The sequence below is a fragment of the Punica granatum genome, chromosome 3 (genome assembly GCF_007655135.1).
Source record: "Punica granatum isolate Tunisia-2019 chromosome 3, ASM765513v2, whole genome shotgun sequence".
Taxonomy (NCBI): Eukaryota; Viridiplantae; Streptophyta; class Magnoliopsida; order Myrtales; family Lythraceae; genus Punica; species Punica granatum.
Window position 1 is genome coordinate 32,600,255 of NC_045129.1, and position 12,770 is coordinate 32,613,024.

A 12,770-nucleotide genomic window follows, 5' to 3' on the forward strand; every position below is an offset into this window, starting at 1 on the left:
AATAGCTACGACATGGTACATGGCATGAGACATTATAGGACGAGGACGTTATTTGTCGTTATTGGATTATCCATGAAAGTCCAAGACCGACAAAAAGAAACTTTAAAGACTATGAAACTAATAGTACTTAACCTATATGTGTCCATGCACGTATTTTTCGAAATTTTTACCTAAAATAGTTCACGATTTACCTGTTTTGTCAAATCTATCATATATTTTTTTTATCAAATCTATCTCATGATTTACTTTTTGTATCAAATTTATCCCGGCATTATCTTTTCCGTCAATATCTAACGGCCGTGCTGACGAGGCACACATTACGAATAAATCCTAATTCGACTACCTAAGGCGAGTAGGTATATTCCTATCCTTTTCGCTAATAATCCCGTCTTCCGATCAAGACTAACTTAGGCTATTCTTATCACAGCTAAACCTAGAATTTCCCTCACGAGTTCATCTAGATTATTAAATCATCTCAATCGGTGGCCGATCAATTGAAAAACATTAAGCATGAATAGGAATAAACAACTAAAATTTCATTCGATAAAAATCAAGAGAGAATTCACAACTCTCGATCAATTGTCAAGATTCATTGTAACCCTAAGCAAAAGAAATTAGTTCATGCTAGAAATAACAAAAGACATCGTTCTAGATCGATATGATGACATGAACATCAAGTTAACAAGAGTTCAGAAAAAGATTCAAGTCCGGCTGTCACTCGAAGACTCTGTCTTTGTTCTCGATCTCTTGTTCTTTCCTCGTGTGTATATTTTTCTCGACCTTGAAATTGTGGCATGTTTCACTGATTCCCGCCTATTATTGCAAACAGGAAAAACCTAAATGGCACCGAAGTAATTTGATGTCTATCTCGCCGATGGAAGATATAATTAGAATACACAATTTAGACAAGTTGCTGATTAGGGAAACAAAAGTTGTAGAAAAGTGGCAGAAATTAACGATCTTGATTGAACTAAAACAACCAGCGAGTAATATTCACACAAGGAAATAACCTAAAGAAGCCAGCAAAAACCCCAATAATTAACTAGGCGCTTTGTGATCTTCTTCCTTAATTACGCTTTGTGATCAGAGCAAGACAGAGCTGCGACCCGCGCCGAAACGACCACACCTCGACACGATCCCCCACTTTGAGGCCATTCCTGGCCACCACATCATACCACCCGCCCGCGAGCACGAACGCGACGGAGGAGGACCTCCCAGGCTTCTTCATCTCCCACCTCCTAAGTGCCAGTTTGCAAGTGTTGAGAGTGGGCTCCAGCAGTTCGATCGGTATCTCGTTCAATTTATTCTTCTCATCGCGAGTCTTGAGGAGTTCTTTCTCGTCATCACTCAAGAACGAGGGCGACCAGCTGATCATTTTTTCGGTCATCATGAGACGGTGTTCATTCTTGTTACAATCGCTCTTGGTGAGCGGCTTCTCGCACACAAAGAGAATCTCGTTCCCTCGCAGGCCCTTAATAATCTTGTTCTTGACGTCCTGAGGGATCTCCCTGTCTGGCTGTTTCGATTTTGGCCCTCCCTTCAAATTTTCCTGCTTCTCATTAGCAGCAGCATCAGTCCTGGAGTCGACGATTATCTGGCGGGACACGGTATTCTGTTTCAACCCCTTCTCTCTCATTAGCCCTTCTCGCTCCTCGTAGCGTTCCCCTACGCAAAGTAAGTAGTCCAACTTCTTCCAACCCTCAGTATCTTCCTCAGCAAAATCTTCGGACCGAGGCAGAGAATTGCACTCGCCTCTTCTTGATAATGGGTCGACAGCCTTCGTCATCTTGACTGATCACTCGACCTTCGTCTTCCTCGGCCACCGCCAGCTTCTTCATCGTCGAGTTCATGGAGAACCTGAGGAGCGTTGATTTCAGTTAGAAAAGACGGAAAAATTTTAGGAGGCGAAGATATGCTCCAAAGTGCACACAGACATGGGTATATATAGCGCGGCAACTCCTCATCGGAAACTCAGTACGTGGTCACATTTGTGTGGCTGCACAGAATGGACAGGAGTTAGTACAATGAGCTCCAATCAGGACTCGCTGTTGAGGCGGTAAAACAATGGCCTTCCCACATGGCGGAACCGATCGGAAAGTGGCGTCTCCGTGATGAGCGAGGCGGGCATTGGAAGTGCTCTCTCTAATAGATATTTCGGTCACCTTCAAATAAGAGCACTGCCTTCTAAAACATTTAATTCTTATATATAATAGTTTTACGTTTTGTACAAAAAGCTTTGTAAATATTATTCAATTTCCTAATTTGAACTAATTATGAGGAAATCAGAAATTTCCTAATATAATGTGGAGCAAATATATCTCTACCCGATCCGTATATTGTTTCATCCAAAGAAATAGTTATTTGAGACTTTTAGAGGGAATTTTTTTTAAAAAAAATATGTTGACAATATTTTCCGGAAAGAAATATCGTGACCCCCCGAAAGGACCCATAGTCGGAGCTAAATCGGCAGTCAAAGAGAAGGCAATATTACTCAGTAAGGCAAGAACATCTATAAGTTAACCTCACCGACAAAATTATATTGACTATAGATCATAGTAGCCGTACGTGATTATTTTTTTTTTTCTCTTTTGCGTATTTGTTGAGAAATCAATTGCGGAATATCTTTTGGTGCTAGGAGGAATCCAACATTAGGAGGGTTTGTTCTTCGATAATCTTGATAGGCATAATTATTTTTACATCTATTAAAATGAGAGGTTCCTGCTCCTCTAATTATAGATATTATTAGCTAATCTAGATAATTTATAATTTTTCACTCAATATTTATTACTATATACGACTAATAGAGTAATGTTAGAGGATAGTTCTTGTGCATACATGAAGCTTTCGTGTCTCTTGGCAAACTCGAGTCTTTGTAATTGTGGATTTTATTTTTTTATGATAATAATTATATTTTTAAGTGACAATTGATAGCACAATTTTTGCACGGTACTGCACGTTATTTTCAAAAATTTTAATACTCTACTTTATTCAGTAGCAACATAACTACTAGCCAGAATTTTGAGAGTTTGTTGTCTCGCATCGAAATATTGATTAGAGATTCATGAATTTATAAGAAATTTGATATTATAACCTATTAGTTTGAATTTTTGGATTTAAGATGAGCCAATAACTTATGATATCAGCGAAAAATTTACAATAATAATAATATAATAAAATTATATGTGAAAGATATATAATATTTTCACTATTTCGGCTCTAATCTTCACGCAATCCATCTATCTATCTTCTACTCACCAAATTCAGACGTTTCTACACACCAAATTCAAAAGGTTCCTATCCTAATCCATATGGAGCCATGTCTTGGCTCTTTATATTACTTAACATATAGACACAACCATATATACTCAGAAGTTGGCTTTGAAATCATCCAAGTAATTAAACGTTTTATGTCCAAATGCAATTAAAGTGTAGTATTTCGCTTGCTATATAAAAGCAATGGTAGCTTCTGCATTACGAGCAATAAAAATCTTCATGTTGACTCTATCGTTGGAGTTTAATAAGAGATGCTGGGGCACGGGTAGTTTCCTTTCAACTCCGGTTTTATGTCTTTTTCTTTGAATAGTATAATACTTTGGCGATTTATTATAAAAAAAATTAATACTCTGCTTTATTAAGTAGCAACATAAATACTAGCGAGAATTATTGGGAGTTTGTTGAGACTAGAGATCCATGAGTATATTCATAACTTATTAATTCGAATTTTTGAGTTAAAGATGAACTCAATAACTTATGACACCAATGAAAAATTTATAAAAATAATAATATAATAAAAATATATACTAAAGGCATATATTATTTTTTACTATTTCTGCGTTAATCTTCCCACAATCTATCTATCTATCTATCTATCTTTCTTCTATACAAAAAAATTCGAACAGGTCCCTATTCTAATCCATAAGAAGCCACGTGTTGGCTCTTCATATTTGGCCTTCTTTTTCCTTCCCAACTTTTTCTTTTTTATTTTTTCCCAATTTTTGCTACAAATTTAGATTTCACTTTATATAGGGGAACAAATAACTCTTAATCAAAATATTATTTCTACCAAGAAGAATTTAAATCATGCGAATTACAAAGAAACACCGTGATATTTATCATCTTATCTCAAATTATAAATTTCGGACAACTTCAAATATCATCTACTTATCGATATTATTACTATCGCTTCAGTCTTGTTCTTTAAATTACTACATATATAGGTCGATAATTAATCAGGTCTTGCATTACACAAAAGATCCACAATGGTCATATACATATAGACATATATATATATATATATATATATGTATGTATCGTGACTTAAACTTCCAACCTAGAGGCATTCAGCCACTTCCTTTGTCTCCAAATTGAATATAATCTGTCACCTATCACCTGTCACGTGTCACACACTGTACTTAATTCAAGTCATATACACAACCTAACCTATCTTACTCGTTTTTGTTTCAGGCGGTTTCATTAATTTGCAGTGCAACTCTAATTTGACGAGGGATGTTAGCTAATCTAGATAATTTATAATTTATTCTCTCAATATTTATTACAATATACGACTAATAGAGCAATGCTAGAAGATAGTTCTTGTGCATACGTGAATCTTCGTGTCTTTTGGCAAACTCGAGTCTTTGTAATTGTGGATTTTATTTTTTATGATAATAATTATATTTTTAAGTGACAATTGATAGCGTAATATTAACGCGGTACTACACTTTCTTTTCAAAAATTTTAATACTCTGCTTTGTTAAGTAGCAACATAAGTATTAACGAGAATTGTGAGAGTTTGTTGTCTCGCATTGAAATATTAATTAGAGATTCGTGAGTTTATAAAAAATTGAATATCATAACTTATTAATTCGAATTTTTTAGGTTAAAGATGAACTCAATAACTTATGACACCAGTGAAAAATTTACAAAAATAGTAATATAATAAAAATATATACCAAAGATATATATTATTTTTCACTATTTCTGCGCTGATCTTCACACAACCTATCTATCGATCTTTCTATCTTTCTTCTATACAAAAAAAATCGAACAGGTCCCTATTCTAATCCATATGAAGCCACGTGTTGGCTCTTCATATTTGGCCTTCTTTTTCCTTCCCAACTTTTTCTTTTTTATTCTTTACCAAATATGAAGGGGAACAAATAACTCTTAATCGAATATTATTTCTACCAAGAAGAATTTAAATCATGCCAATTACAAAGAAATACCATGATATTTTTGTCATCTTATCTCAAATTATAAATAAAAGATATTATGTTAACTTCCAACATATGATAATCAGTATCGCTTCATAATTATGTAATGTATAAATGAGAATATGAAGCAAATGAATGCTTATCCTTACTTCGCTCGTGTTCTTTTTCTTTTTAAATCTTACATTTTCATTTTAGTGTAATTTTATCATATGAATAGATCATTGTCAATATTCGGATAAATAAAAAGAGGTCGTCGGCATTCTCAGAGGTTGTCGACAACCTTGACCCAGGCAGTGGTTGCCCAAACAATGGCCACCACCCCCAATCGAAGTCGTTGCAGACATCTTAGGTGGCCAGCGACTTCGCCCAAGTAATGGTGACCGACGTTGGGCTCCATCGGCCATCTCTGCCGCAACTCTTTGTTGCTATTTTGTTTTTCCTACAGTTTGCAAAAATGATGCATTATGATAAGGGTAAATTACAAAAAAAAATCCAAGTTTTGTAAAATATCTCAATTTTGTCCTAAATTTTGTTTTGTAACAAAAAAAACCATAAGTTTTCTAAAATGTCTCAAAAATGACCTCCGTTATAACTTCCGTCAATTTTTGCTGCTGATGGTGGGTCCCTTTAACAGTCCACGTAGGTCACACGTAGGCAAAAATTGACGGAAGTTATAACGGAGGTCATTTTTGAGACATTTTAGAAAACTTATAGTTTTTTTGTTACAAAACAATATTTAGGACAAAACTGAGACATTTTACAAAAGTTGAGTTTTTTTTTTTGTAATTTGCCCTTATGATAAATAGACACTGCATGAGGAGGAGATTTATGTGATAAGAGTACTTCAGGAATGTGAAATTGATATCAAAGGATGAGTTTTGGGTTTATATAATAGCATAGAAGTATAGATTAAAAAGCTTAGAAAACCTTTTTCATAGTATTCATAAGCAAGTCATTGATGTGTTAATAACAATGTCTAGGCTGTGAAAATGTCGTCGTTGCGACGCATGATCTTCAGTCTCAAGTCGTCTGAATGACCCATGAAGAATTCTATTTTGAAAATGCAAGTGGATCCCGTTTTTCGAAGGACTCTATGTGCGGCCTCCAGGGGACTCTCATTGGTCATGCGTGAACATATCGAGACGTCCTCAATAATGTCCTAGCAGATCTATCGGTTGTTCGATGCGCCCGTCGATTTTGGACCCTTCTCGATAAGGTGTCGTAGGGCAGCTACATTTGTAACCTGTCAGGGGAGTTCTATTCAAATTTGGTTAGACCTCGATCTAGTCATTTCTGGAGTGTTATGACTAGACTCCCAAAGAGAAATGTATGGGATATTGGGCTTTGTGATTGCCGATCAAAGGGTGGCTGTAACATGTTTGGAGTTATGAAATGGACCAAGAGAAAAAAAGAAAGCTCGGGGAGCACGTTGTCCCAGGCTAAAAAGATACACAGATTCACGTCTGCAACAAGATGTATCATTCTCTCTTCCGTCCTTATGTTGTGCAGTAGCCTGTCCCGAACTGCTTGGGTGGCGTAATCGGTTGCCTACTGCTCGTGACGAGGAATCCACCTTGGACGGTTGAGTTGTGTAAGAGAGCCAATCGGGGATCATGTTGGATGTGTATTCCATGACATCACGTCCTGGTTGTGCACATAGATCAAAAGGGCTTCCTAGCTTCCACCATGTTATACAGCCCGAAACCATCATGATATCTAATAACGGAGCCAAATCAAATATCCTCCTTGCGGAAAACCAGTACTATATCCATGTAAAGATGGATATACCCCCATGAAAAGCAGGAAAACCGTGCACAGTATCTCTGTTCCATGGAAATTTATTTATTAAACCAAGATTTCCAGTAACATCCTCTTACTCTTTTTTTTGCCGGAAATAGTTTTGCAGAATATTATTTTACAGTAAATAATGAACCAACGAAAAGAAAGAAGATGAACCATCAGGAATCGGGATGCTCCATTCTTCTCCACTTGATTGATGTTGTGTCAGGCTAGACATGCTCCTATGACCCATTTCATACTGCGAAATGGAGAAGAAATGGAACGGAGGCACCCGCATCCGATAGTGTCAGGGGAACTGTTCGATTTTGATTCATCATGGAAACTGCAATTGCAGTGGCTACAGGTCCCCGACTGACTTGAAGTGCTTGTTCTCGATGGTTGGAAACCTGAAGAACTATAATTGCCAAGGCTATAGGTCTTCGATTGATCGAAAGTGCTCTGTCTTGATTGCTGCCGGAAGCCAGCATAACTGGCTGTGGGTGCATAATGTGCGGTGCGGTTGCCGCCGAATACATGCAGGCTAGTAGTCCTCGACCTTATGCTAGATGAGCGTGAGCCGATGCTGGATGAGTTTACTGTGCTGGCATCAGAATGTGGTCGCTCCAATTGACCCGATCGATCAAAAGTGCTCTGTCTTGATGGCTGCCGGGAACCTGCATAACTGGTTCTGGGCACATAATCCCACGGCACACTGCGGTTGCCACCGAATACATGCAGGCTTGTAGTCGTCGGCCTTATGCAAGATAAGCGTGAGCCGATGTTGGATGAGTTCACTGTGCTGGCATCATACTGTGGTAGCTCCAATTGATCGATTGATCAAAAGTGCTCAGTCTTCATGGCTGCAGGGAATCTGCATATCTCGTTCTGACCGCATAACCCATGGCGCAGTGCGGTTGCCGCTGAATACATGCAGGCTTGTAGTCGTCGACCTTATGCTAGATAAGCGTGAGCCGATGTTGGATGAGTTCACGAATTGATCGATAGCCCATTTGCTATGATACTTATAATTGTTACATTGAAAACCATGAACACAAATTAAAAGTTTCATCGTGAAATAGAATGTCTCCTGTATAAATTAATTAACAACTTATCGATAAATATATCAAATAGATTACATATCATTAATTTTCTCAATTACAAATCCATTAATTAACAACTTATTGATAAATATATCAAACAGATTACATATCATTAATTTTCTCAATTACAAATTCGTCCAACACACTGCGTTGTACCTAATTTATTCAACGACGTCTGAGTGATTTACTAAAGGATCCAGAATTGTGAAGAGAAGCACATTCAACAAGAACAAGAAGCCTAATTTTCGACTGCTAGCTTTGCATGATTTTCTCAGAAAATATCACTTATATACGTCCATCGTCACTGATATGGGGGCCATAATATACCAATACAAATAAGAACACAATCAGTTCGTAATTACATGAATAATAGCAACCGTAGAACATTAATCAAGTATGTTTCTATTTCTATGTTATACTGCATGCCAAATGGTAAATCTATTCTCTTTATAAATTTTAAATCTTACGTGAATAATAGCTAACCTGCTCATCGAGGGGATAGTCGTTCCTCTCCATCGTCCTGCTACCGGCACCACTTCCGCTACTCGAGGCAGTGAAGCTTGCAGCATCCATTAAAACTCCTCCTCATGCCACCCTCGCTCTGGCCCAGACCCAAGACCCAAGTAATGCGTATGAAAGGAAGGACATGTTACTTATCTCACTGGAATAATAATAATAATAATAATAATAATAAAGAACTTGGTAGTTAAAGCCGTTGGCATTCCTTTTCAGTAGAACTTGAAGGTTATGATGCCTTGCACCCTAACCACTGTACTATTTCCTTTAAAAGAATTCAAAGGCCGGCTGCTCGCTAGTACTTAAATATTCGAATGCTGTGTTTGATGGCTAATCTGACAGAAAAGAAAGGGTCGAAAGAATTTTTCATTCACGGATTTCAAATCATTTCAATATATAATATGTGTACTAATATGGAAACCACATTGCAGAATCCAATCAAATCGAATTGAGAAAGGGAAACCAGCGAGTTATTCCTGGAAATTTGTGTTCTGGGATTGACAGGCAGAGAGAGGGGAGACTAACCTTTATATAGCCTTTCTATGAACGATATAGAACAGAGTAAACATAGCATATTTATCAGGAAGATTAGGGCCAATAATTTCTATCATACTTGGTTTCGGGGAGATGAAAACCGAATCATTCCGAATCACAGGATAAATGCCATGTATTATTGTGTTTTGTCGCATATCTTTCACCATAGCTCCAACATAATCCATGCCAGGTTCTCTCATATGAGCTTTTGATCAGAGCAGAATCCAGATTTCATGGAGCAAACAATACAGAGAGCGAGACTCAAGGCACCTCAATTCAAAGACATGAATGTCCTGTCCAAACAGAAAAGAGGAAGAGAAAGAAGAGACTTTTCCCAGAAGTTGACTTTTTTTTTTTTTTTAAAGACAGAGCTGTTGACATTCCTTTTCATTCAAAGAAATTTTTTATTGTCCATGAGAGTACGGTGAGTTAGGACCCACCTTAGGTTTGGGGCCTATCCTCTGCAAAACAAAGGAGGCTCCATTCGAAAGTGTCGAAAGTGATAGGGTCTCAGGTACCATATCCCTAGGTAGGATTAGTACAGATTGCCTTTACAAATAAATACTGAGCCAAATATAAGTCAGAACACAACTGAGAAACTTGATCCAACTGCTCGATCCTCGCTCGCAGGCAGAAGTAAGTTCATGTGATCTTTACATGACCCTACCGGCTAACAGGGATGGATCTAGGAGTTCGGCCCCCGGGGGGAGGGGACATTGTAAAGCCGGGGGACGACAAATTCGATATAACACATGAACAATTTTATGACTTTCCCGATTCCAAGGGGACACAATCACCCCCACCCCAAACAACCCCAAATCCATCCCTGCGGGCTAATAGTTTATGTCCACGATCAATTTTTTGAGCCAGTTGTTGTGACTGCACAAAACTATTTAAAATCAAAAGAGAAAGAATACCAAACTTCCACTTCAAAAATTAGAATCAGTTTGGCAACTGCAATCTGCATTCAAGGGCAACCAGAGGTAGGCGATTCTGTTGGTGGCTCCGCGCCTATAAGATCTCACGCCAGTAAATTATTTGATGCAGACATTTAAACTTCCCTCTAGACGTGAAAGGATAAGAAGTCTTCCAGAAGAAGCTAAGATAGGAAATAATTAAAGAAAAAGATCACAGAGAAGAGGGCATGAGACCCATTGAAGCTTTACCTGATGTTTACTGGACATCTAAATTGGGAGCTAATGGTTCAAGGACGAGTTGAAACACTGAGCTGCTTATCTCTGCAAGTTCATCAGAAAAATCAGCGTGAGCTACTTAGCAAAAATAAAAACAGGGAATAAGAACTCAATTGAGTCATGTCACCTCATTGTTTGGAGGCTATCTGATGCTTGCTCAGTCAAAGCTTCTATCGCTATCGATGATTTCGAAGGGAACATATGCATCCTCAGATTGAGTTACTGGACTCTGAGAATCTCGTTCAAGTTCCACTTTCAAGTTCCACTTTCAAGTTCCATCAGGTCAGGGACATACCCAGATGATTTTAACAACTTAACCAGTCCCTTCAACACATCATATATAGTATCTTTATCGGGATGTCTCTCATCTAAGGAAAAGAACTCGACAACACCATCCGCGAGCTCAATCGAGCTACATCCTGGCGGTTTCCTGAACCCAGTTTCCTTCACCGCAAGCTTCAGCCTTGCCATGTCCTTCCATCTCCCAAGATCCCCATATATATTGGATAACATGACATAGTTTGAAGGGTTTTCTGGTTCAATTTCGATAAGCCGCTCAAGAGCAAGTTCAGCTACTTCTACATTCTTGTAAATCTTACATGCTCCTAACAGGGCAGTCCAAATTACAGCATCGGCTTTTATAGGCATCTTACCCACAAAATCAACAGCCTGGGCTAAAAGACCAGCTCGCCCTAGCAGATCGACCATACACCCATAATGCTCGATCTTGGGTTCTATTAAGTAATCATCAATCATTGATTGAAAATAAGAAAAACCATCAGTAACCAATCCCATATGCGTGCAAGCACATAAGACACCCACAAATGTGATTCCATCAGGGTTTACATCAGTATGCTTCATCTGCTGAAACATACTTAATGCTTCTGATCCACGACTGTGAACTGCCAAGCAATTTATAATGGTGTTCCAAGAAATCAGATCCTTTCTCTCCATCCTCATGAACACATCAACGGCATTCGCCACGATCCCACATTTTGCATACATGTCCATAAGAGCATTACCAACATATACATTTCCTCTGTAGCCGTTATTATCTGAATAAACATGGATCCACTGGCCCAAATCAAGAGCTCGTAGCTTCGCACAAGCAGACAATACTGTTACAAGTGTAGCATCATTTGGTCTCACATTGGCCTCGATCCACATCCTCTTAAAGGAGTCTAAAACCTTTGAGAGGTCACCACTACGTGAGTAGCCCCCAATCAAACCATTCCAAGAAAAGACATTCCTTTCAGGCATCTCCTCAAACAATGCCTCACAAGAACCGATATCCCCATTACTTGCATACCCATTCAGCATTGTGTTCCACGACATCACATCCCTGTTGGGCATCTGATGAAAAAGCTTTCTTGCTTCCACCATGTCCCCAATCTCGATATAACCCGAAACCATCGTGTTCCACAACACAATATCCCGTCCAGGAGCCAAGTCAAATAAACTCCTCGCAGAAACTATATCTCCACACGAAATGTACCCATTGACCATTGAAGTCCAAGCAACCACATTTCGGTCATGCAGCTCACTAAAGGCCTTAAAAGCAGAGCTGATTTCTCCCCCACCCGAGTACATATCTATCAATGAAGTGCCTATAAAAGGGTTACCCCTGAACCCAGCCTTGATCACGAAACAGTGAACTTCTCTGCCTTCCACCAAAGCGCCAATCTTCCCACAAGATTTCAGAATTATAGGGAATGTGAAGCAATTGGGCACAACATCCATCCCCTTCATGTAACCAAACAAAGCCACAACGTTACTGTACATCTCATTCCGACAGTACCCTTTGAACATGGCGTTCCAGAGAGAGACATGCGGGTCGGGAATTTGGTCGAACACCTTGCGCGCATAACCGATTTCCTTCGTTTCAAAGCACAAGGAGATGACCTTCGGGCCGATGTAATCGTTGTGTTCGAATCCATGAACCACCAGTTGGGCTTGTACTTGGTGAAGCTGCTTCGGAACCTTGCATGACTGCAGAAGAGTGATGAATTTGGCTTCTAATGCCCTGTGGGGAGTCTCCTGAGCTGATTGCTTCGGTGGGTTCGCCATTTTGGCAGAGCGTAAATGCAAGTGTCTGCTGAGATTCCTCGAGACGGAAGAAGTCATTCCCGAAGAGCTCCGAGCTTAACGGAGAGATTCCATGGCCATGGCGGTTCCTCTGAAGAAGAGCATGCGGCCAACTTCCACTGGCGCCAGAATCTTGAGCGGGAACTTCATTGATTTTTATTAGTTAGTTTAATTTAATTTAATTTAGTTTTTCAATTTTCTATATTATAAATTTTGAAAAAAAATAAAAATCGATCTTCACATTGATGTGGCACTTTAAAGATCAGTTTGAATATCGTAATGTCAATATTATTTTAGTAGGAAGTGAGATTTCCTGACGAAATTCAAGATATTTTATCGTTTTTGTTAGA

The 12,770-nt window shown here is 38.7% G+C and overlaps 2 protein-coding genes across 8 annotated transcripts; both read right to left on the reverse strand.

Moving 5' to 3' along the window:
- Positions 1-876: 876 nt before the first annotated feature.
- On the reverse strand, positions 877-1,844 carry LOC116201780 (putative B3 domain-containing protein At3g24850). Its single transcript, XM_031533184.1, has one exon. It carries the CDS (start codon positions 1,784-1,786, stop codon positions 1,067-1,069), a length of 720 nt encoding a protein of 239 aa, XP_031389044.1. The 5' UTR covers positions 1,787-1,844; the 3' UTR covers positions 877-1,066.
- A 5,180-nt stretch (positions 1,845-7,024) lies between these two features.
- Positions 7,025-12,725, reverse strand: LOC116200658 (pentatricopeptide repeat-containing protein At3g29230-like). Of its 7 annotated transcripts, none has more exons than XM_031531489.1 (4): positions 10,463-12,725; positions 10,309-10,380; positions 8,576-8,693; positions 7,025-7,948 (listed from the first exon to the last, which is right to left on the reverse strand). In XM_031531489.1, exon 1 carries the CDS (start codon positions 12,457-12,459, stop codon positions 10,591-10,593), a length of 1,869 nt encoding a protein of 622 aa, XP_031387349.1. In that variant the 5' UTR covers positions 12,460-12,725; the 3' UTR covers positions 7,025-7,948; positions 8,576-8,693; positions 10,309-10,380; positions 10,463-10,590. The 7 variants fall into 7 exon arrangements, with proteins under 7 accessions (XP_031387349.1, XP_031387351.1, XP_031387347.1 ...); XM_031531491.1 differs by having other exon boundaries at positions 7,025-8,013; XM_031531487.1 differs by having other exon boundaries at positions 8,576-10,380.
- Positions 12,726-12,770: the final 45 nt, after the last annotated feature.

What these genes read in the sequence shown, in the direction of transcription:
- LOC116201780 (XM_031533184.1), bottom strand. Translation starts at nt 1,786, where the DNA reads ATGACGAAGGCTGTCGACCCATTATCAAGAAGAGGCGAGTGCAATTCT.
- LOC116200658 (XM_031531489.1), bottom strand. Translation starts at nt 12,459, where the DNA reads ATGACTTCTTCCGTCTCGAGGAATCTCAGCAGACACTTGCATTTACGC.